The sequence below is a fragment of the Cydia pomonella genome, unplaced genomic scaffold, assembly GCF_033807575.1.
Source record: "Cydia pomonella isolate Wapato2018A unplaced genomic scaffold, ilCydPomo1 PGA_scaffold_56, whole genome shotgun sequence".
Taxonomy (NCBI): Eukaryota; Metazoa; Arthropoda; class Insecta; order Lepidoptera; family Tortricidae; genus Cydia; species Cydia pomonella.
This window is the reverse complement of record NW_026907889.1, coordinates 302,314-328,670: the sequence shown is the minus strand read 5'-3', so window position 1 is coordinate 328,670 and position 26,357 is coordinate 302,314. Positions and strand designations below refer to the sequence as shown.

Genomic DNA, 26,357 nt, shown 5'->3' with positions numbered 1-26,357 from the left:
GGAAAAGGACGAAGAAGAAAAAGGCGACCCTTGCGGCAGTCGAAGCCGCCGCGGCTCGCACTGCCGCATCGCCTGCTTCTAAGTCTCTGCCTCCGGCCCCAGTTGCCATGAATAAAGCCTGGAACACGGCGGCTGGAGGAAAGAAGAAAGGTAAGGCGGCAAATCCTCGCTCGGCCTCTCAACCGCAGCAAAGAATCGAAGCGGGAGCCGCCAAATCTCAGGGACAGGCAACACAACGGTCGCAAAAGCAAAAGGTCCGCAAACTGCGGCCACCCCGCTCTACTGCCGTGGTGTTGTCCTTGCAGCCGGAGGCCGCAGAGAAGGGCATGACGTACCAAAGTGTGTTAGCTGCGGCTAAATCAAAAGTGAATTTGTCTAAACTCGATATTCAGTCAATCCGCTTTAAAGTTGCGGCTACCGGCGCGAGATTGCTAGAAATTCCGGGGGCCGACAGCGGGCCTAAGGCAGACAAACTGGCAGAAAAACTGGGTCAATTGTTTAACCCCGAGGAGGTTAGGGTGTCTCGCCCCACAAAATGCGTGTGTCTGACCTGGATGATTCAGTGTCCTCGGAGGATATTGCTGCGGCGATTGCACAGGCCGGTGTTGTCCGATCTAAGAGGTCAAAGTGGGTGAAATCCAATCAAACCCCTGGAGACTAGGTTCCGCGTGGGTACGTTGTCCAGTAGCTGCGGCCAAAAAGGTGGCTGGAAAAGAAAGACTGCTGGTAGGCTGGGGGTCGGCGCAAGTCAAATTGCTTGAAGCGCGCGCCCAAAGATGTTACCGGTGCTTAGAGTCGGGTCATGTCAGGGCGCAATGTCCTTCAGAAATTGACAGGTCGGAGCTGTGCTACCGTTGTGGCCAGCCAGGACATAAAGCAAGGGAATGCTCGGCTACACCACACTGCACAATTTGTGCTGCGTTGGGCAAAAATGCGGATCATAGGACAGGGAGCAAGAGCTGCACTGCCCCACCTAAGAAACCGAAGACAAAGGTTGGCGATGGCTCCCGGGCCTCCTCGCAACCTATCCGCCCGCCCACTGCTATTGTAGACGGGACTCAGGAGGCTTCTGGTATGGACATCAATTAATATGGCTATACACGTTCTCCAGGCGAATCTTAACCACTGCGTCAGGGCTCAGGATCTCCTGTTTCAGAGTATGGCACAGTGGTCAGTAAATATAGCGGTGGTAGGAGAGCCATACCCGTACTCTGTTTCTACACAAGCAGGATGGGTTATGGACCTGGATAAAACTGTGGCCCTAGTGTCGCGGAACACTGCTGGCTCCCCACCTTTTCAAGGCGTCGTAAAGGGTCATGGTGTCGTGGCGGTGAAATACCAAAACATTGCTGTTGTTGGTATCTACTTCTCACCCAACGATAGCCTAGCGTAGCGAATTTTGAAATGTTTCTCGTAGAAGTGGGTGCCATAGTTAGGCAGCTGGATCCCACACCTGTTTTGGTTGCCGGAGACTTTAATGCGAAATCCAGGGCTTGGGGCTCCCCGGCAACGAATCCGAAAGGCGCAACTCTGGAGGAGTGGGCGGTCGCTACAGGCTTGGTAGTCATCAACCAAGGGTCGGAATATACGTGCGTGCGGCAACAGGGTGGCTCTATCGTGGACATCACCTTTTCGAGTGCTTCCCTGGCGCGCCGTATTCAGGGATGGGAGGTAATGGTAGGAGTGGAGACGTTGTCGGACCATCGGTATATCCGGTTCGATATTGATCCACCAATCTCGAACTACCCAAGACCGAATGGCCCAGTCAGGACCAGCCCAAGGTGGGCCCTTACCAAGCTCGACAGGGAACTCCTGAAAGAGGCAGCGATCGTCGAGGCTTGGTTGCCTGCTCCAGAGGAAGCTGTGGTGGTGGAGACCGAAGCATCCCAAATTCGGGAGGCCATGGCACGAATTTGCGATGCGGCGATGCCCCGGGCTAAGGCCCCACCACCTAAAAGGTGCGTGTACTGGTGAACAGCCGAGCTCGCACAAATGCGTGGCAAATGCATAGCTGCGCGGCGCCAGTACACGCATCAAAGAAGGCGCAGGCAACGCAACGAAAATGAAGAACGTCGCTTGTACGAGGTGTATAAGATGTCCAAAAAGGAGCTTTCCGCGGCCATTGGACGAGCAATTGAGGCGAGTCGTGCCGAATTCTTGGAGACCCTCAATGTAGACCCATGGGGAAGACCCTACAAACTCGTGCGGAACAAGCTGCGTCCTTGGGCGCCTCCGCTGACACAAACACTCCAGCCGGAGCTTGTGACGCGCGTCGTTGCGGCGCTTTTCCCTGAAAGGGAACCTCGCCAGCCGCCTGTCATGGCGCCGCCAGCGGTGAGGCCAAGAGAAGAGGAGACCATTCCACCAGTTCGTCCTGAAGAGCTGGGCGTGGCGGTCTACCGGCTTCGTGCCAAGAACAAGGCCCCTGGGCCTGACGGCATCCCGGGCCGTGCTTGGGTTCTGGCTATGGAAGAGTTAGAGCCAAGGCTGCTGCGTCTTTTAACCGCTTGTCTGGAGCAGGGTTGCTTCCCGAAGGAGTGGAAGACCGGGAAGTTTGTACTACTCCGAAAGGAGGGTCGACCGACTGACTCACCGTCTGGCTACCGGCCGATAGTATTGCTTGATGAGGTGGGCAAGCTCTTCGAGCGAATAATCGCTGCACGCCTCATCAAGCACATGGAAAGTGAGGGGCCGGACTTAGCCGACTGCCAATTTGGTTTCCGCAGAAACCGCTCAACGGTCGATGCAATTCTGCGGGTTAAGTCGATAGCCTACGAGGCTGTTACCCAGGGCAACGTCGTCTTGGCGGTGTCACTTGACATCGCCAACGCCTTTAACACCCTGCCCTGGAACACAATAAAAGAGGCGTTACGGTACCACCAAGTACCCCTCCACTTGTTCCGCATTATTGATGCCTACCTCAGCCAACGGTTCGTCACCTGGCCTGGGCAACAGGAATGGGGGGAGAGGGAAATGTCCTGTGGGGTTCCACAGGGGTCGGTCCTTGGACCACTCCTGTGGAACATAGGTTACAACTGGGTCCTGAGGGGGGAAAACTTGCGCGGAATCAATGTCATCTGCTACGCCGATGACACGCTCGTGACGGCCAAGGGACCCAGCTATCGCGACGCAGCCGTATTAGCCACGGCGGGAGTTGCCCATTGCGTTGGCAAGATCAGGCGTCTAGGCCTGGAGGTGGCACTAGCGAAGTCCGAGGCCATATGTTTCTATGGTCCACGGAAAGCGCCCCCGGCAGGGTAGTCTATTGTGGTAGGAGGAATCTTAATTGCTGTCAATCCAACCCTAGTCTACCTGGGAGTTGTGCTTGATAGCAAATGGAATTTCGGTGCGCATTTTGAGCGTCTGGCACCTAAGTTGTTGCGCGCCGCCTGTACACGGGTGTGGTGCGATCGATGGCGCCCCAGTTTGGGCAAATGCTCTCAATAGAGAGAATATCGCTAGGCTGCGCCGGCCACAAAGAGCAATGGCTGTAAGGGTCATAAGAGGGTATCGCACGATAAGCAAGGAGGCCGCGTGTGTACTAGCCGGCTCTCTGCCCTGGGACTTGGACGCGAGGGTCCTCGCGGCTCTATACCAGTGGCGTGGGGAGGTACGAGAACGGGGTGACTTGTTAGCTCCGGAAGAAATAAACAAGCGACGAATGGAGCTACAACAAGAGGCGGTTAACGAGTGGCGGCTACGGCTGGAACAGCCGAGTGCTGGCATCCGTACAATAGAGGCAATCCAACCCATCCTTCATGAATGGCTTGAAAGGGATTACGGGGTTCTCACATTCCGGCTCACACAGGTGCTGTCGGGGCACGGTTGTTTCGGCAAGTACCTGCACGAACAAGCCAAAAGAGAGCCAACCCCGGAATGCCACGAGTGCGGTGCCCGCGAAGACTCGGCCCAGCACACGCTAGCTGAGTGCCCGGTCTGGGGCGTTGAAAGAGAAGAGGTGATTGCCCGAGTGGGACAAGATCTGTCGTTGCCAGCCGTAGTGCAGGCTATGCTGTCAAGTGAAGAGGTGTGGCAGACGATGCTGGATTTCTCTGAGCACGTCATGGCCGAAAAGGAGGCGGCAGAGCGCGAACGGGAAATCCAAACTGAGGCTGACCCAATGCGCCGCCGTAGAACGAGACGCAGGCGTGCTGCGCACGACAGACGCTTGCCCCCTTAACATAGACCTCCGGGTGGCAGACACGGGGGCGTCTGTCATCCATAGGAAAGAGGTCCTCGGGCTGGAGGGCGTGTCAAGTGTTCGGACACGCCCTTAACAATGGCTAGTATTTACCCGGTGATGGGCCGTAATGGGCAGCTGCTGGTGGGGTTGCGGATGATTGACACCACATGCCCGTAATCCCACCCCAAAGGCAGAGAGATGAACACCCCAGGTTTTTTAGTTAGTAGAAACCTCACATATCCTCAGCGCTTCCCCCTGGCGCTGGGGAATCTTTCGAAGATTTTTCCTGGGCAAAAAAAAAAAAAAGGGTCACTGGGCTTCTTCGCTTCACCGTGGGAGACCAAGCCACGGCTACTAGGCCCCTCCACCACGACAAGGTGGGCAACCCTCGGCAAAGCGAAGAGGCAACCAGGGCCGGCCTGTCTGAGGTGCTGGCTGGCCCGAGGAGGATGTCGCGAACGTATTGCGAACCAGCTAATATTTGCCAACGTCATGGAGTAGATGGCGCTAGTAGTCACGTTTAACTTAAGTAACCGCTTCTAGGTTATTGGGATTTTTGAGGGAAGTTGAGAGGGTAGATGAGAACGACAGTAGGAAAAAGGAGGTTGTGTGCGAACAAATCGACGCGGCAGTGATATTTGCTTTTAGATCAAGTCAAGAACGTTCTTATGGTGTTATTAGAATAATTATGTGTCTCGGGTATATTGTGACCCACGTTATCAGTACTCAGAGTGAACAGTGATCCAGTGAGGCTAATATGAACTCAAGGTAAACTTTGTGTGAGGAATGGGGTCGCTATAAGGGGAGGTTTGGAGGCGACTATTAAGCTCAAGAAACCAGGTGGATAATCATGTGATACTCATGTTATATGTAGGTAATAAAGTCGGACACCAGCACAACTCATATCGTCATCTCACTAACATCCAGGCCTCGTATAGGTATGTAGTACATTTACATATCGCTTTCCAGTATCCGTAAAAGCATTAGCTCATTCGATAGGTTAATAAGTATGGTGAGCTTGACGACATGGTGGAGCATGCTGGGAATTTTTATTCACATGCACTGTTATCATCATCAAAAGTAACATATGTTTATCTCTAACATATGAAAAGTTAATTTATTTACGCGCGTACAACTAAAGAGCTACAATATTTGGTTTATTTAATTCAATTTAATGTTTTATTTCAACCATGAAGCCCATATTTATATTATTTCTACCAAAAAGGTATTCAGCAGGCGAATGTTAGTGGTTCACCTGAGCACATAGGCAATTAAGTGAGTACCTTCATACATTTTAACTGAACATTCTTGCTCTTTGATATACAAGAGATTGAAAGTGTCAGTAGGTATCATAATATAGTTTATAAAAAGCAGATATATAAATACATACTTTCACGATTATTAATATTTTGCGACAAAGGGTAGTCTGAATTAAAAAGCTCTCTTTAATCTTTGAAAACAGTGTGTTTATTAGCCCTATAGCAGCTATAAGCAGTGGAATGGAATTTCAAGTTATGGTTTTGAATGATATAAATATTTAAATTTTTATGTTTTAGAACCAGTATTTGTCACTAATTGATGTGATAAAAATGTTTGTGTTTTACCAGAGCAGCAAAGTTTGTTTTCAACTCACGTGCCTTGAAACACTCGCAACGCTCAAGATTTTACTTTTACGCTCATGATTATATGTGACGTTACTAAACAGATTCAACATTTCTATGTTAAAAGAATGAGAGAGTGGCAAAGATTGTCACATCAGAAATTATATTTCGTCACTTCATTTTTCAGATATAATTTTATATTAACCATGTAGTTTCCCTATTGTACAGATAGCATCGCACACATTTAAGAGTAACTATTTTGATTAAAACTGTGAAAACCAACATCCGCCCACTTCCGCTTACTGGTTACCTGCGTGCGGCGACCGCTGCGCTCTTCATTCTTTATTTGTGCGTGGTAGCGTCCACACCTCGGTCTAGTTGCCGAACACTTCGGCACAAGACCACATTTTTTATAACGATCTTCGTTGCCTATGCCTACTATGGTGTTAGCTGTGAGATTTCATTGAATTCGTTGTGCAATATACATATATTTGTTTTTAAAATCGTTGTGCAATCCTTCAACTTGAAGGACATACATACATCCTGGAGGTTAGTCGAGAACTAACACGATGGAAAAAATCATCCTGGAGGTTGGTCGTGAACCAACACGAAGGAAAGTCTGTTCGTATTTCGAACACCGATTTCGCCCGGGGGTTGGTCGTGAACCAACACGAAGGTATAAGATCGGATAACGCACAACGAAACAAAGGCATAAAAAAATCATCCTGGGGGTTGGTCGTGAACCAACACGAAGGAAAGTCTGTTCGTATTTCGAACACCGATTTCGCCCGGCGCGGCGATTGGTCGTGAACCAAAAGATCGGATAATGCACAACGTACAACGAAACAAAGGGCCTAGACATTCATATTGGTGCATTCTTCATATTACCCATATATTTTGTGGGAAATTTATTGCCTTAAAAATGGGAATAATGTTGTGTTATAAAGCCGAGGGAAGCTTTCTTTTTATTTGGTTTTAGATGACCCAACACTTAAAATATATCCAAATTTTACTCACACCTAACCCATAGTACGGCATTAAATGAAAAAAGTATGAATCCCCGCCCATAGGTTGAATGTAAATCAACAAGCGACTCACAAATGTTGTATTTAACACAATAGTACATTGTTTTTATACTACACTACCCACATAAATATAATATTAATACATTGGGTAGGTATAACTTGTCTCTAAAAGTGGGAATTGCTACGTGTACCTACATCACGTCACAGTATTATTTAAAGTATATTCTTTCTGACGTACAATATTTAAACTCTTAGATGTTATAAAAGACGTGTAGTGAATTTGAAAGCAATTTCTAAACTTAATCTTGATAAAATATCTTGTTAATATGTATTGTGGTGCCCTGAGAGTGCATACATTTTGGTGTCGATTTTTAAATGATTATGATATGCAGAAACATTCATAAATCGAACTATAAAAATATGGCTACGTACGTCAATAATGTTATGGGCGATAAAACTTGAACAACTTTGGTTTCCTCCTATATTAAATCGCATAAAAAAAAAAGAGTCAACCAAATGAATACTTATATAAAAATAAATATCAGCTTTGAGAATCTTTATTTCTCAGAATAAGATATAACAAAACTTGATAATAAATGAGTAATTGTCCTGGTCGCTCATAGGCGATGCCAGTAAGTACTTATCATCTGTTTGATAATTAGATTTTTTCTTAAAGTTATATTGGATAATTAATTCAATTGAATCATTAAATTATAATAAGTACACTTACTTCAATTGAATTAGAGGAGACGAGTTTTTTCATCACAATTTACTAGAACAATTTGCAAGAACTCAGTGTCAAGCACCACTAGAGTACCATCCATCTGAGTTAATCAGAAAGCGGTTTTCTCTGCATTTTGGCGAGTTGCACTTATTAATAAATTTTGTTCGCATGTCTCACAGATATTGAGTGTTTATTTTTATGATTGTAAATAATCGGTAACTAGGTAAATACCTATTCATATATTTATTTAGGTAATTGTATTAAAACAACAAGACGATTACCCTCTGATTATCCTTTAAAGGATTACCCCTCAGATTACTACTTAAATAACTAAGTTATTAAATAGGTAATAGAAATCGTATAAAATTATTAAATTAATGTATGGTTCAACTCTCATGTGTCGGTCGCGGTACTCTTTCAGCCATCATTAATGCGATGGTACTATGCAATACGTTCACTAGACTTAAAACACTCAAAACGGTTATGCAATACGTTTTTGCTAAGTTTGAAATATATGTACATATACATTTAGTATCATAATTAATATAGTCATTCATAAAATTAAGACCGAATCACTAAATATAATATTTGTTTTCTAAACTCACAATACAACCACAGTAGCAATACAGCAAATACATTTTCTATTTTATTATGTCAGTTCTATAAGTTTATTTTTTTTATACATTATAAAAATATACAACATTACGTCTCAGTCTTTCGTTACCGACAGAGCGAATATTTGGATAAAATAAAAAAAAGAGGGCATTTGAGATTTGATGCTTAATACCTGAAATACTGTGGATTGTTATTGTTATCGTGGTTGATTGCTGTGCTAGTTTAGTTTGCGCTGAGAGAATAGCAGCTACAGCACCGATATTTGTTCAAATATGGTCAAACGTGTCATGTTGTCATTAATATTTAATGAAAGAGAAAAAAAAAATCATCTTATTTATCTTTATTCAAATGAAAAGACTTACTGATCATGTTTGTTGTACGCTGACTTTACCTACTCAGGTTTAACTGGTTATTATTAACTAAGCACCGTAATACGAGTAGCTCGAATATACATAAGGTATATAAAATTAATTTATAAATATATTCCGATGTCATTAATGGGCCTTGGCCCTTGCCCTATTTATTGTATGCAATATGAGCGCAATAATAAACATTTGAATTTGGGTAAATTCTAATCTTATATAAGAAATAACTTCGAAAGTTGAGTAGTAGTTATAGTAGCCTTATAAATTTATTTTTTCATAACTTAACCGAAAGCATATAGAATTATGCATGTTGAGGCTCCTACCAACGAAGGGGAAGCGGGGACTGCATACCAATAAACCAGTTGGCCCAGCTGCCGCGCCCCTCGCCGCCTCTAGACGCCTAGCGAGCACACTTGGCTCTGAGATACGCGCTCATGTGCGCGTCACACGCAATTCGAAACATATTTTTCTATTCATACAATACCAGCTTAAGTACCTTTGTGGAACTCGAATTAGAAGTTTTTAAAAGTATCTAAGATTTTTATTTTAATAATCAAGACTCCAAGCTTGAACATGGTGACCCATCGACGTGATTAATACGCAAAGATAGCTTCTGCCCGAGTCGAACGAAAGTCCTACGTGTGAAGAAGGCAAAGGTCACGACAGCAACAACGTGGCACAAATTGGACAACCCGGCGCCAACGCAGTTTTTTGGATCCGCCTGTTGGATTGTACCTATCCGCGACGCCAGTTGTACTGTAGAAATATTCGGAGATTTACGACGCCATTTTGGAAACTGCAGACACCCTTACTTCAAGCCCGCCGGTCAGAACTACGCCGCAGCCAGGTTTAGCAAGGGAAGTGCACCATTCCTTCATATTTCCTACTCTCTGCTCGTACTTTCTTCCACCTATTTGACTATTTAGCTTTGCCGTCTTCACCCCCTTGCCGTACTTAATTTTAATTGTATGCCATTTTATTGCATTAGTGACGTAAACATTTGTTAGCCACGTATCCTCTTTTGATAACAAGTGTCAGTGAAATAATCTGGTCGCTGCTTTATAGCCAATTCAAAACTTATAGCCTTTTGCGCTAAGTTAAGCATTTATTTAAAACTATTTAAGAACAGAAACGCTTATTTGAGTGACATTCTTATTAGTTAATTTCATCAGCTTAAACTTTTCTCCATTTCATAAAGCATACTCCTACTTTGTGCTAAATACACAAAAAGAATACTGTCTAGCGATTTTACTAATTACGCGCAGTTAAATCTCAACGCATAAAAAAAAAACCATTGCATTTCATAGTAACACAAGTGTTCGTGCGATCGTGTTACAGATAAGAACCGGTCGCGTCGCTCCCCGGCAACAGCTACGACTCAGCTGCAGCTGCGGTGTGTTTTCTGCTGATTCCTGCATTTCGCATAGCACTGTTGCCGACCGAGCCAACCACTGTGACTGTGAACATAGGCCAGAAAATTTACGTATTTATTCCATATTTTTATTTTTGATTTCCTCATTCGCTGTTTTCATTGAAATCAGATCTTTGTCATAAGATGGCTACGTTGGTACCCACTAGAACGTCTATTAAGGGACGTATTACTAAATTTAAAAATTACATTGCCGATTTGAATGCTCAGGAAAGTATTTTCTCGAAAGATGTAGACGAACTTTCGTTGAAATTGGATCGTTTTCGTAGTATGTTCACACAGTTTGACCAGATCCAAACTCAAATAGAAATTGCGACTAGATCAGAAATTCAGACCGAAATTGACATAAGAGAAGAGATGGAAATAGTATTTTATGCAACAGTGGTATAAGAAGGGTCAAAAAAGGCGAGTGGCGTGAGTTACAATGTGAGCCGGAGCCGAAGGCGTAGGCGAACATTGTAAAGGAATACGCCACGAGAATTTTTTGACCTACTTATACAACGTTGCATACAATATTTTTCCTACGAGTCAACAAAAATAAATCTTAATTTAGGTAAACAAATTACAGCAAAAGTATATAGCCAAGACGCGCGAGCATACCTTGTTACGCGCCCGGCCCGCCCCGGGCCGCGGCCGGCCGGTCAGCGACACCTCCTCGTAACTCATGAGGCCCTGGTACTTGCTACTTGCTAAATTAATTTTTTGGACAGTTTTTTCTCAATTTTGGCCACCGTAGCCTACGGAGACTAACAAGCAACGCTAAGCGGTCTTCGTAGTCTATGGGTGTTGCTATATTACGGGTGTCACATGCGACACTTACGAAGTAATTATTTTTACTATGCAACCAAATGAATATTTTGTACGTTGGCAGCAATACACTTAGTTTAAAACTGTATTCGTTTTGGTTTTGTTAGGTTGGTAGCCATTAATCGCAGTAACATTATAGCTTATAAAAGCACAAGAGCTTTTATGAGGAATAGACAATATAGACTTTTCTTGAAATCTTTTATGTATGTTCTTATATTCGTGTTAATGAATGCATAAATGACAGATAACAGTAGAGGAGTAGGAAAATGATTTTATTTCTCTTATTGCCACGGCTCAAAAGATTATTGACAAGGCAGCCGAAGGATCTGATTTCGCCAGCGTAAAGTCTGAAGTTCAAAGTAACTGTGGTCATGACAATACATGCAACGGTTTAAATTTTCGTTTGCCTGTGATTAAAATCGCTAGTTTCGATGGTTCGTACTTTAAGTGGCTCGAATTCAGAGACACATTTGATTCCCTTATTCACAGTTCCGACAACATCAAGCCGATTCACAAATTTCACTATTTAAATTCTTATTTGGATGGTGAAGCGGCTCAGGTGATTAGTAATTTAGAAGTGTCGGACAGTAATTACGCTGAGGCCTGGCGTCTTCTCTGCGAGAGATATGACAACAAAAAACAGCTGATTAGCAACCATTTGAACTCATTGTTTAATTTGCAAGCGATTGGTCGCGAATCAGCAAAGTCCCTTCGTTACTTAGTGGATCATGTGTCCAAAAACCTACGGGCTTTAAATACGTTGGGCCAGCCCACTGATAAATGGGACACGCTTCTTATACATATGGTCGCAAGTAAACTCGATAGTAACACTAGCTTAAAATGGGAGGAATTTAAAAGTAATTCATTTTCAAATGACGATTTACCGTCATTGGCCGATTTTAATCGCTTTTTAAAGGGACGTGCTGATGTTTTGGAATCGGTTCAGCGTAATAAATCTGATATGAAAAATAATATCACAAATAATAATAATAAACGCGAACCTATTGCCTCGCCTCACAATAAACGTGAGAAGTCTAGCACCAAGTGTTTTGCGGTTTCAGCCACTCCTGCTGCTTCGGCCTCGGCCTCTCCTCCTGCCTGTGTGCTCTGCAGCGGTGAGCACCGGATTTACGATTGCTCGTCATTCCTGTCCCTGTCCATCGAAGACCGGATCTCCGGAGCGTCAAGGTTACGCCTTTGTCTCAACTGTTTGCGGAAGGGGCATACTTCTCATCGCTGCAGAGTAGCTCCGTGTCACACTTGTAAGAAGCGCCATAATATTTTATTGCATAGGGAGACTCCTCAGGTTGCCACTGCGCCCGTAGATGCGCCTCCGCCGCGCTCGGAGCCCGGGCTCGGGCTGTCGTCAAATATGACCGTATCGCGCTCAAATCAGGTACTTTTACCTACCGCGTACATAGACATATATAGCCCGGCTACTAATGATTATGTAACGGCGCGCGCTTTTTTAGATTGCGGAAGCATGACTTCTATTGTTACAACCGATTTTAAACAGAAATTGCAACTCGCACCGCTGCCCAGTAATACAAATCTTTTCGGATTATCTGACGTGCCTATATCTAGTAATCCGGAACGCTGTTTTGTGCAAATTCGGTCTAAACATGATAAAAATATTAAATTCGATATCTCATGTTTAGCGCTGCCCGTAATTAACAGCAATTTGCCACTAAGGCCTATCGATGTGTCGAACGTCAAGTGGCCACGTAATAAAAAACTCGCCGATCCTCATTTTAATCAGCCTGGACCTGTAGATATCTTAATTGGGGCTGACGTTTTTTGGAATTTGGTTGGAGGCGAGCAAATTGATTTAGGGCACGATACGCTTGTTTTGCGCAAATCAAAACTAGGATGGTTAGTTGTCAGTAAGTACAATGCATACTCAGCGTTCGATAAAAAGTCGTTCAATTCTTTTTTACAATGCAATCACTTGTACACGTCCAGTGATAATGATCTTGACGACTCGCTTACTAAATTCTGGCAGCTGGAGCAAGTGCCCCAACCTAATCAACCGTTTACCGATTTAGAGGCGGAATGTGAGCAACATTTTGTCACTCACACTTATCGTGACGATAACGGTAGGTTTCACGTACGCTTGCCATTGGTTACGGAGCCCGATTGTTTAGGGAACTCGTATCGCTTAGCTAAAAAACGGTTTTTTGCATTAGAGAAACGATTTAAACGTAGCCCTGATTTAAAAGCGGCTTACGAGCAATTTATAAACGAATATGCCGAATTAGGCCATCTCTCTGTGTCCGATTCTGACATTCCGGACCCTTCTTTTTTGTGCCACATCATTGTGTGCAAAAGCCCTCCAGCGAATCTACGAAATTAAGAGTCGTTTTCCATGGTAGTGCCCCCACCACGTCTGGTTATTCTATAAACGACCTGCAGATGGTCGGGCCGACGATTCAGGATTCATTATTTAATATTCTATTGAGGTTTCGCACTTACAAATACGTTTTGACTGGGGATGTCGCTAAGATGTATCGGCAGGTCTTGGTTCAGGAGTGTGACCGCGATTTACAATTAATTCTTTGGCGCTCCAATGAGAACGAACCTTTAAAAACTTTAAAACTTAACACGGTCACTTACGGATTTTCAAGTGCTAGTTTTTTGAGCACACGCTGTTTATGGCAGTTGGGCGAAGAATGTGCAAATGAAAAAATTAAGACCATCATCCAAAATGATTTTTTAGTGGATGATTTGCTAACAGGATCGGACACAGAGGAGGAACTACGTTCTATTAAAGAGTCGGTTGAGCGTGCGCTGGCAGCTGGTTGTTTCCCTCTGCGCAAATATCGCTCTAATTTATCGTCAATTTTGCACGACTCAGAAAACCCCAATGAAAATAAAGGTAGCTTGATCATTAGCTCATCGTCGCATACGTTAGGAGTGGGCTGGGACTCTGAAACAGATATCATTCATTTCCCTACTCAATATTCGGCCAAGGACGGCCATCCTACGAAACGATCAATTTTATCGGACTCGTGTAAAATATTTGATCCATTAGGCCTCCTTTGTTTGCTGACGATTATACCTAAAGTTTTAATTCAAAAATTATGGATTGAAAAAATCGACTGGGATGCTTCCGTGCCGAGCTACATAAACGAGTCTTGGCAGGATTTTGTAAACGGACTAGCGTCTTTAACTTCGATCCAAATACCTCGTCATGTTCTATGCGACTCGCCGACGTATATCGAGATGCATGTATTTTGTGATGCGAGCTCAGTTGCATATGCGGCCTGTATTTATTTAAAGTCAACAAATGAGAAGGGCGTTGTTATGGTCAGGCTGCTGTGCGCCAAGGCTAAGGTCACGCCGGTCCAGGCTACGACTATTCCTCGTTTGGAATTATGTGCTTGCCTTCTAGGCGCGCAGCTCGCGTCAGCTGTCTCTAAGACGTTGCGCTGCCAGATTGCGCAAAAAATTTATTGGACTGACTCGTCAATTGTGATCGCATGGCTTAAAACAAATCAAACTAAATTAAAAACATTTGTTGCTAATCGCGTGGCTCATATTTTAGAACTCACCGATGGTAGTGAGTTTCGTCACGTTCCTACCGCTGTAAATCCGGCTGACTATCCATCTAGAGGGGTCGAAGCGCGTCGCTTACCTGATTTGCAAATGTGGTGGACCGGGCCGTCCTTTTTGTACGAGCCACAGAATAACTGGCCTCAGTTTTCCTCAAACTCGGAATTCGATTTACCCGAGCTAAAGGTTAACGTCACGATCACTAAAGATTCACAAAAAAATAATGTCGTTGATTTCGATCGATATTCGAAACTTAAAACTTTGCAACGTGCGGTAGCCTATATGCTTAGGTTTGCGCATAACTGCCGTCTCTCAACCAATAAAACTACGGGTGTGCTACAACCTGAGGAGCTCGAGGCTTCTTTTAAAAAATTGGTCGCTTTGTCGCAACAGGCTAGTTTCCCCCTCGAATTGAAATTGTTGCGTGACAAGCAATCTCTAGGCCCTAAATGCCATATTCTATCGCTTAACCCATTTTACGATGAAGATGACAAACTTCTCAGAGTTGGTGGACGTCTGTCCTCTTCGTTTTATCAATTTGATAAACGCCACCCAATGCTTTTACATGCCAAACATAGATTTACTAGATTGCTGTTTCAACAGGAACACATCCGTCTTCTGCACGCTCCTCCTCAGCTGCTTTTAGCCGCCATTCGCGAGTCGGTATGGGCCGTATCGGGGCGCACACTTGCGCGCACAGTCTCGCAACAATGCGTCACCTGTCGCCGCGTAGCTGGCAATACTTCTGCTCCATTGATGGGCGCTCTACCCTCTCAGCGCGTAACGCCTGATTTTCCGTTCATTAGTGTCGGCGTAGACTTCGCTGGGCCTTTTATGATTACGGACAGGCATGGCAGAGGTTGCAAAATAACGAAGTGCTATTTAGCGATATTTGTTTGTCTTCGATACAAATGTTTGCATTTAGAGGCAGTAAGCACGCTATCGACGGATTCGTTTATTCTTTCGCTGCGACGTTTTATCTCGCGCAGAGGGCGACCTCGCGAGATCTTCTGCGATAATGGACGTAATTTTGTAGGAGCGGCCAAGGAAATTAGCGATTATCTTAGTTCAAATTCAGACACGGTTTGCAATTTTGCAGCAAATGAGGGAATACAATTTAAATTCCAACCGGCATATGCTCCTCACTTTGGTGGTTTGTGGGAAGCAGGAGTCAAATCTGCCAAATTTCACCTCAATCGCATTCTAGGTAACGCTCATTTAACCTATGAAGAATTGGCAACTTTATTTAGTCAGGTTGAATCTATCCTGAACAGTCGTCCTTTATGTCCTTTATCGTCCTCACCAAACGATTTCCAACCCTTAACCCCAGGTCACTTCATCATCGGCCGCGCGCTCACTTCGTTACCGTCGCCCCACCTCGCGGATATAAACCCAAGCCGTTTAGACAGGTTTCAGAGGCTCGAGGCACTAAGACAGCACTTCTGGCGGCGCTGGCAAATGGAATACGTCTGCGAGCTCCAGCAACGGACGAAATGGCGTGTTCCAGGACGAGCGCTTCAACTGGGTGACCTGGTCCTAATCAAGGAAGAGAATACTCCTCCACTGCACTGGCGGCTTGGACGAATCTCCAAATTGTTTCCTGGCGCCGACGGGATTTCGCGAGTAGCCGAAGTTGCCACTGTAACAGGCACCTATAAGCGAGGTGTGAAATACCTCTGCCCTCTGCTGGACGAGACCCATGAAGCCTTGAAGGCTAACGCCTCCAAGGGCCCCCAGGATGTTGAGGCTCCTACCAACGAAGGGGAAGCGGGGACTGCATACCAATAAACCAGTTGGCCCAGCTGCCGCGCCCCTCGCCGCCTCTAGACGCCTAGCGAGCACACTTGGCTCTGAGATACGCGCTCATGTGCGCGTCACACGCAATTCGAAACATATTTTTCTATTCATACAATACCAGCTTAAGTACCTTTGTGGAACTCGAATTAGAAGTTTTTAAAAGTATCTAAGATTTTTATTTTAATAATCAAGACTCCAAGCTTGAACAATGCACGTTCATATATTTCTTATATTTCAAGAACATGATGGATTTTTACATTTGATAATATCCGAAGTATATTTCTTCTTGAATAGATCAGAGATTTTAACGAATTTCAATGACGTTAGACACGTTTTGGAGAAAAGTAAAATAAAAAACTATTCTTTTTAAGTTAAAAATCTTAAAACGCGCTAGGCCGCGTAAGTCTTTGTAGGCCGTTGTATCACTATTCGTTCAGCAGGAGCTGCTGTAAGCCAACTTGCGTGTGCATGAGCCTAATAACTGAATTTTCTCATTGTCGCCAGCTGCTCAGTGAACACAGCGTATCCCACACTGTTTGGAGGTAACGCTGGGTTGAATCGTTAAAATATTAGGTCTTATTTTAGTTATTACTCTTAGACGAGTCTAAAGTTGATATCAATAGTAGTACCGCCTGTCTTCTTTAATTCCGTATCGCGGACAAGGACCGCTAGTGAACTTTCATACATTCATAAAAGGACTTTTATGAATTAATTCTACTTTTTGTAATCGAATTAAACTGAATGTAAAGTAGACCACAAAGTGTATAGAATCTTAGTGAATTATGTTTCAGTGTGAACAACAAATTGAAACGTGATTATTAGGCTTTGTTTTGATATCCTAATAGGCGTGTTACAATATATATATATCATGTGTACATACCTAACATGTACTTTTTATTTTGAACCTACATACCTAAACTTTCTTTATGCTTTTAAACAAGGCTTTATAACTCAATTGGCACAGTATACTTGTGTATAGTACACATGTTATGTCCTGAACTTGGTCTGCAGTCTACGCAGGTGGGCTACTCTGCGCAGGTGGGATACAGCGATAATAACTTCAATTACTTGATGGCTTAAAACACAACCCGTTAGACAGTTGTTCGCTAAAGCATTGATTTAATTTTGGTTCAGTTTAATTTACCATACTTCTGGATTTCTTTAGCAGTCAATTAAAATAGTATCATGTGTTTTCATGAAAAAGGATCATCAGATCGTTTTCTTTTATTACAGAATTGGTTAAAGTTAAACGACTGCTGAAATACGGTTTTAAATCATATAACTCAAAACATCAAAATATGGTACATTTGGGACACTAACTTAATACAACTTATCAAAATAAATCCCTAGAAATTGAAAATAAATAAATTCAGATCAAAATAAATCCCTAGCACCTGAAAATAAATAAATTCTTGCCATTAACTTATATAATCTAATAATTTGAAATATTAAAGTATAATAATTATTTATAAGTTTTTAATTGTTTTCCACCCATTTGTGTTTATTATAATAACTGTTTAAATATCACCTTGATTTTGAAACGTGAACTATATTATATCTCACACCAAGGATACTAACTGCAAATACAGTAGGTCAGATAGAAAAAAAAAATACAAAATATTTCGGTTTATCACCATGGTTAACATTAACAAATAAATTTCACCCGAATGACTTATTTTACTTCGGACTAAGATAGATATATGTTTTTAGTGTCTCACTATGATGTTTTTTAATAATATATTTCTAATGTTAGTACGGTGTATACGTAACGTACAGTAATTAAAATAAAAATCCTGCGGTCATTGGCATGGCATATACATTGAGAAGTTTTTTTTTTCTATGTGGTGTGTGGAGTTAGGAGGAACGTCTTAACTTAAACTAGGCACTTGGCTGTCTGAGCCAAAGCTTTTGTCTTATTTCAACCAAAACTTATATCTCTAAACATCTACATGGTTAATATAAAATTATATCTGAAAAATGAAGTGACGAAATATAATTGATGATCAAACGAACTTCTTGAAGTGAAGTTCGATCGATATTATATGAGTCACTTCATTTGAAGATATAATATAAGGTCCCACCCACCCTAGAACCCTGATGTAAGTTTTGGTTCTTGCCTTCTCTAAAAATAATGAAGAGCGCAGCGGTCGCCGCACGCAGGTAACCAGTAAGCGGAAGTGGGCGGATGTTGGTTTTCACAGTTTTAATCAAAATAGTTACTCTTAAATGTGTGCGATGCTATCTGTACAATAGGGAAACTACATGGTTAATATAAAATTATATCTTCAAATGAAGTGACTCATATAATATCGATCGAACTTCACTTCAAGAAGTTCGTTTGATCATCAAATATAGTTATCTCTACTGAATAATAAAAGGTGAAAGGACATTAAACTCAAATTTTAACGCCCAAAGCGTTAGAAATTTTTTCAATTATCAGTGAAGTGTCAGCAATTATCCAGTTGTTCTCTTAAATGTCCTATGAATGGTGCCATTACCATACCTGCTCATACCTAACAGGTCAAACTGCTCAAACCTAAGTTTAAGTTGAATAAGAGGTTTAACTATAATCTATATTTAGGTACCTATACGTTATGTTAATTTTGATATTTATATTTGATTATGTAGGGGACAAGGCACTTTACCTACGTGTTTAGATTTAGTTGCCTGACCAATCTTTGATATAAATTAAATAAAATCATGCACTAATAAACATTTACGACATTTTGGATTAAAATTTGCTGGTCAATTGGTGTTGTGACCCAGGATGCATCCTTTCAAACAGCGACTTTATCACAGATTCAAATCATGCTGTTGATCAACAATTCATTAACATAATAATTAACATTTTAATATTAAAATAATAAGAATCAAAATCTCACATTCATTGTTCTGTTTGGCGGAATAGTTGTTATAGTTAATAGTATCAAATTTAAAGTTTATTTATCATGCGGGTAGTTGATATAATATAATGCCTTGCCGACTGTTGTTGCTTACAAACCAGTTTAGGTCTGACCTCCGATTTGGTATATTTTCTGTAACTTCGGGATCTAGTTATATTGGTGTTTATAATATTTTGTGAAAAGGACCATAATCTCTTATGAATCATGATGCTTTTGTATAACACGCATTGCTTGCAGAATATCCACTTTATCACAAATTATCAGCTCAGCCCTGATTTGACTCGTCGTGCGCGCAAGTGTGCGTGGTGTATGGAAACAATTTATACTGCGTGTCTTTTTAGAAAATGAAAGTATCATGTTTAACATATTAGGTAGGAACCAGATTTAACATTCGTTCGTTATACTTATATGATCCATAAATATTTTCTTAGAATGAAACAAAATTTATTTTATCAAGATTAATAAAATAATACAGTACAAAAATATTCTTTGTTGCTCACCAATATAAAAACGAAAATAACATACAGATTAAGCACATAACTCAAACTATGGTGCACAACAAGCGGTCTTATCGCTGAAGAGCAATATCTTCCAAACAACCAAACTAGGCTATTATAATCGTATGCTTTGCGCATCCATATCTTCACTAAGCTAAAATCAGAAGCATTCGCATTGCGTGTAATTCAAAATTCGAAATTAACCCTTTCACTTCGTTTGAAGGACTAGAACCACTCATAACATAAGAGATGTTAAGGAATGTCTTGCCTCATTGTTGTTTGTTGTTACAGTTGTAAGGTATTGGTACGGGTTGGTTTCTTAGAAGTTATAGGTATCATTTAGATGTAGTAACCTGTAACGTGCCTTAGTGAAAATGCAGGAGGCACTTGAAATCAGATTACAATTTGATGTCACAATATGTACATGGCTCAACTCAAAGGACCAGGACCATCAGACCCAATCAGAATCGCGCAGCCACTCCAATGGCACCAGCAAACTGCCAATAATGGGGCTCTCGCTAGATTTAACAGTTGGCATGCATGATATTGCTGTCCTGAAAAATAAACGGTTAAAAGGATTGTAAACGAATAAAGAACTGCCGAATATATTATGTTTAAATAATATTCACTTACTTTTTCTGTTCATGTAACTCAGCACAGTATCTTGATTCAATCCCAATTAACATTTCAACCAGTATCAGAATCAGTAAATATCAACTTGTATAACAGTAAATTGCAAAGGCAAAACTGTTTAGTATAAGCCACCAGGCTATTATAATATGTTTGCACCTAATCCATACCCTATAGGTATGATTTCCTATTATTATTCAACCATTGATTCATAGTATGGACAGTCACAGATTAGCGATTTGGTATAAACTAATTAGATACATATTAACTTAACTTCTGAATTGTGTATGTATATATGTCATGTACATGCGATGACCCAAACCTAGGGTTAAAAATATTAAAATATATTATTATTGAGAAGACTTCAAATGAAAGGCATACTAATTGAATGGGCTAGTGGTTTCTTTATTATCTATTTTATTCGAACAAAAACAGGTAAGGGAGTGGTAGATAATTTAAAGAATAGTCACTAGCCATGCATAACTATTTTAATTTTGTTAAATGAAAGTGGAATCGAGCAGTAGATGTTAATTGATGTCGCCAACTCAATCGAGTCTACTCGTCGTAGATGTACATATTAAGTACCTTCAACCTTCATACTCATAGTAATAATTACAAAGGCGGTAGAAGACCATGGTGGATACATTTCTGAATAAGATCAGAATTTCTCAAGTATTGTGTTATTTTAAGAAATGTAATGACAGAAGTAATTCAGATATAATATCATCTATGTTGTATAATATCATCTTTAGAAACAATAAAAATGACTTTAATATTAATTATTTTAGTATGCAAAAGCTCAGACCATTAAACCTTTAAAAGGAAGAGATTAATCATAAGCCAAATAATTATTGATAATTATTGATCGGGACACCTCAGCTTGTTAGCTTGTTTATCAGATTTAATCGGATTGAAATGCAGACTGGAGCTACACTATGATCCCAAGAATCATAATCACAATTAGAATCAGATGTCATATAAGGAAGTTCGATATCTTTCTTGATTCATTTTAATATTGCCGTGAAATATCGTAGTGTTAAGGCTGCACTCGACGCCAATGACCTCGCGCGTGTGGGCGGAGCTTTATACCCCTCACCGCACCACCCGCTGCAAAAGATCGAGCGCGCAGAGCTATGCGTTCGAAATAGAATATCGCTTGCTCGCGCGTGAAATGCAGCACAGGTCCGTTTAGCAATACGACTTGCCTCGCACTGCCTCCGCAGAGGGGGGTAATGGTAGGAATCTAGGCGGATTTAGGCTTATTGTTTTTAGGAATTGAGGCATAGTTTTATGAAATTGCAAAAAGCAAGAAAACCAAATTATTTTATAGTGTCTTGTGAGAATGATTGTAAAGTTCCATATTTTTGCAGAAGTAATACCGATCTAACTGAAAGAAATATAGTTGTGTAAATTAAAATAGATTTCCAGAAAAATATATCGTTGGTCATATCTTGTAGATTGTTTAATATTTTTTGCTACTCAGAAAGTATCAATCTTTAATATAAAATATGGTTCTGAATAACTTAGTTTTACGGTATTTTGCGGGAAGAGGAGCCGTAATTGTTTTAGGTACGACTCCTACAGTAGCAATAGTCACGAGACAGATTTATTCGTTGCCGTATCGTCATAAGTCACTGTGGACACCAGTCCTGTGTGGTTCTTCACCAGTGCACTCGAAGCCGCTCTTTCTTGGGCGGTGTATGCTAGCCTGTTATGTGGATTTATCTTTAATGTTATTCTGTTCGCCCAACGACGTGTGACCATACGTCCATCCCTACGCTTCCTTGGCTCTTCCTTTCTTGGTTCGGCCTCGATAGCCGAAGAAACTAAGAACGCTATGGGTACAAACAGTGGATAACCTCGGTGATGTCGAGTTTATCAAGAGTTGAAGCAGTTGTACCGTAGTAACGTTCAAGCATTCTTCGCCAGCACCATATCTCAAATGCATCTGTCCTATGATGGGTTTCAGTTTCAATGGTCTTGGTTTCGGACATGTAAAGAATATGATCGAGAAACCAAGGCGCCCGCATTAGTCTGATCCTTGTTTTATGTTATTCCATATGCATATCCTGGCGAGTCGTTTCACCGCAGCTTTGGCCATATGAGCTCTTCTGATCACCTTTTAGTCGCAGATGCCATCGTCACTTATTTAAGACACCAAGTCAACCAACAACTTGCCTCAAGATCGTGCAATTCATTGATTCTCTTAATTTTACCAGGAAGATCGACATGCATCATCTTCGTCTCATTTCTATTGATCATAAGGTATGGATCTGGATCCTGAAAATGGACTCATTACTGGCATACTCAATCTTTTGTAGCAGAACTGAAATTCATTTTCCACAGACACTTAACCTAATATAGTCATGTCATCTGCAAAACTGAGTTTATTGATTAGTTGGCCACCAACTTGGACATCACCCTCACAACCTTCCAATACTCATTGTCTATTCACAGATCTCAGTGAACAGTTGCACTCCTCGTTCAACTATAAAAGGATTACGTGTTGCGGTATCCTCATTTCTCATAACTCTGAACATTTTACTCCAGTTGAAGAAATCAAAAGCCTTTGCGAATGCGAAGTCAATAAAGCGCAAAGCCTTAAAGAGTATACAGACGCCGCACCCACTGTATTCTTTATTAATTGGCACACGTTGAGAATTTGCTACTGAGTACCCATCTATATGTCTCGCATGGTTGTTAAAGTTGTGAAGTGATTATTCATGAATAAAAGAAACAGAGTGGGTCAATTTGATGGACACAGCAGTTAAAACACTGTGGTGCGGAAGGCTGGCGATATTTTGCTTAATTTAAGATCTGATCGGAATGAGGAAGATGGATCGGTACCTCGGATATACAGTATATCTGCCGTCCTATCACTAAAACCTATCTAACCCACAAATTATAGTTTTGAGATATGAGCAAAAAACGTTCAAACCCATATCTCTAGAAAATGTGTACATTTCTTCCGGATTTCTTTTGTGCAAAAATTAAAACTAAATTTATCCTTACTTTGTTTGAAAACCATTTCCTCAAATATTATATTATTAATTAGAAAATCACAATTTTGTGTTTTAGTGTTGCAAATAATTACTAAAATATGTGCGATATTACTCCTAAAACACCGTTAAGTATACCTTAACCGTTGTTTAGAATTGAATAACATATAAAAAATAACTAAAATAACGGCCAAGTCAATTTACGTGTTTATAGTATCGTAATTGTGAATTGTGTAATAAACAAAACATAGCTTAATAACCGCAAAGGTACTGAACAATTTTATAGTATTTTATCTGTTAAAATATTACCTAGAAAACATTTGTAATAAACACGTTATTGGACTGTAACCGTTTTTTAGCTATGTAATGACTATACATATTGAAGTAATTTGTATGCATTCCTATACTAAAAGCCCGTTAAATGACGAACTAGTAATGCTCACTAGGTTTAAGTCTTGGAAATATTCAAAATAAAAGGTTTATTGTATTAACAAAATCATGTTAACCTGCGTTATACTACTAAGTTTTAAGAGAAATTCAATATGTTAAATCACATCTGTATCGTATATGTATTTATTCGCATGCAAAAATAAAACCAAAAACTTAAAAAATACTGACAAATCAGTCGTCAACTTTTTAAAATTTTAAAAACGCAAAGTGTGTCAGTCTCAAAAATGTGTTAAATTTTATATAAAAAAATGTACGTGAAGAAGTAGATTACTAACCATTGTAAGGTGCCTGATCCATGTAAGGCCCAGTGTCTAATGAAGCCCACTTTTGAAAATGAGCCCCCCGCGCTTTAATTGCCAGTTCAAAAACCTAGTAAGGCTAAATGACTACACTAAAACCTATCATTTCTCAGATCCCTACTAGTTTTTATACGGAATTTGTGACTTCCTGAGTTTTACTACGGTAAAAGGTAAGTTAACATACTACTTACTGGGTTTAGAGGCATAGAAATCTGTAGTAATCATAATAATTGTGCCGATTTTGGAGCAGGTATCTCTGTAATCGGGTGAGTACTTACGAGATGGATACAAATAAGATAAAAAACGAATTTCCAATAATTAGTTACCCACCTTACCTAGTAGGTTTTTATATAGGGCAGCCAAAATCAGCCTTTAACACCCTTCGTATAAAAATAAAGCATTAATCTCATGCAATATGGAATGGCTGTAGTACAATATGCGGAGATGATCAGAGGCTTCACTTTCATAATTCCGTTGAATTTGGGGACCCGCTAAAGTGTGGTAGTTTCTTAAGTTACTTGGAGTTAGTAAATATTACAAAGCTCAATTAATACCTTTTTTGATTTCGACTGCATTAATCTGCACTTCTTTTCTTCTGAATTTTTTTCTCGTTAAGTAGAAAAATCTAAAACTTCCCTTCTAATGCATCTACTTAACTTTTTTTAATGTTCGTCTCGTCTAAGGCCGTTGGAAAAGACGATGCGAGCCAAAGTTCTTGTGTGTCTTTTGTACATAAACAGATTACCGTTTTGAACAGACATGCGCTCACGAACCTATATTAACCCGGTTATCCTACTCGGCACAGTACAATTATCGCTCTTGTAAAAATACTGCAGATATGGTATATCACGGTGTTATCATTCTTGGATTTCGGTAATGCTTTCAACACGGGTGACTTCGACATCTTAGTAGGCATATTCCGTTCTCTTAATGTATATCCTGTGACAGTGAACTAGTTTCATAGTTATTAAGTAGGGCGTCAACAGAGGTGGATTGCTCTTAATCTTCATTGTGCCTGCACAGGACGGGGCAGCGTGTTGTCTCCTGTTTCATTTCCTTACTTTATATACTCTAACACGTTATATTTCCTTCTTCTACCACTTTAAACATACTGTCAAGGCTCTTTTACTCATCTACCATAGACAATCTGCACCATGCACATGAACACTAATTTAGAAAGCATTTTGATTTGGACTTTCACGTTACGGTCTCAAGGTAAATCCACTGAAATTTAAGTTATAGTGATAGGTACCTAGGTCAAAGTGTTCTGCGAAGACTGATTTTAGTACCCTACCTGCCATTATTTTTAACGGTACCTATTTAGATTTCCTACTCTCCCCAGGTCTCTTAAATCTCGCTGTTTCTCTATCATGGATACCTCAGATGAGCGAGTTTAGAAGGATTTTTTTTGATATAAAAGCATCACTCCGCATAGTTCGAAACATTACGCCACTAAGATTGCATTAGCTCAATCCCTCTTACTTACTATATTAGTTTATGCTGACACTTGCTACTTAGACCTTTGGAAGACCAACTCAATATGTTTAAGCAATTCCAGCAACTCTCTATTAAGTATATAGTTGCTTTTTAAATTAGATCATGTCTTCGTAGTGGCCATGTTCTCGCTACGTAGAAATCCACTACCGACGTGAATTATCATTGGTTAATCGTTCACCATTTTTGTATGTAAATCGTAGCACTTACTTTCGGTTTTCGGTTTTTTTTTTTATATAAGCATGCATCCATCAGTCACCGAGTAAAAAAGACAACTTACAGCGCACGGCGCATTGTTAAACTGTCTGCCTTGCGTAATAAAATTCAAGGGAATATGTTTTACACTTAGCGGGGTTTTAGCGTGGCATTGTTGGTTGGCTGTGTTTAACTGTTGTATTATTATTCTTTTTCTCAAACATAATTACCCGTTAAGTACACTAAATAGGTTTTAGTGATGTATTTGTTACATGAATCGCAATAAAAGTCTTTTACACAAACGGTTAAAGAACGTTAACCATGTTTAAGCATAGTAACTGTTTTTTTGTGTAGTATTTAATAAAAAAAAATTGTACTTGATAAAACATATTAATAGTTTTTCCAAGTAAATGTGTTTTAGCTATGTATAACGTAAAAGATTAATTAAAATAAAAAACTGGCTAAGCGCTTTTATATTACTTATAGAAGAATAATGTAGGTTTGCGATTTTATAGTATTGAGAAGTATCAAATTATAATGCAGTTAGCGTGTTAGGTCGAGTCTGTATCTCCGTAACTACAACAGATAAAAATATGATTCCAAGACCAGTCGATAGAGAATTCTTTTCTCTTTTAGAATATTTGTCCAAATGAAAACTGGTATTATGCAGCTTTGAGCGGTTTTAGAGATAGGACGGCAGATATGTATTGCTGTTTCTACGATCCTTAGCAGGACTGAAGCATGTGCACGGGGATGTAATCAAAGAGTAAACATATCCAAAGCTGCCACGAA

General features: G+C 40.9%; 1 protein-coding gene across 1 annotated transcript; it reads left to right on the top strand.

Annotated features, from left to right (window-relative positions):
• The first annotated feature begins 8,536 nt into the window (after positions 1–8,536).
• LOC133534101 (uncharacterized) lies at positions 8,537–16,263 on the top strand. The gene is made up of 4 exons (XM_061873191.1): positions 8,537–10,329; positions 11,015–11,462; positions 14,905–14,914; positions 15,699–16,263. The coding sequence occupies exons 1-4, from the start codon at positions 10,069–10,071 to the stop codon at positions 16,087–16,089; spliced, it is 1,110 nt and encodes a 369-aa protein (XP_061729175.1). The 5' UTR covers positions 8,537–10,068; the 3' UTR covers positions 16,090–16,263.
• The last annotated feature ends 10,094 nt before the right edge of the window (positions 16,264–26,357 follow it).

Excerpts from the sequence above, each read along its gene's own strand:
- LOC133534101 (XM_061873191.1), top strand. The coding sequence starts at position 10,069 with ATGGCTACGTTGGTACCCACTAGAACGTCTATTAAGGGACGTATTACT. Across the intron at positions 10,330-11,014 it reads TATTTTATGCAACAGTGGTA|AATGATTTTATTTCTCTTAT; the intron begins TAAGAAGGGTCA and ends GAGGAGTAGGAA.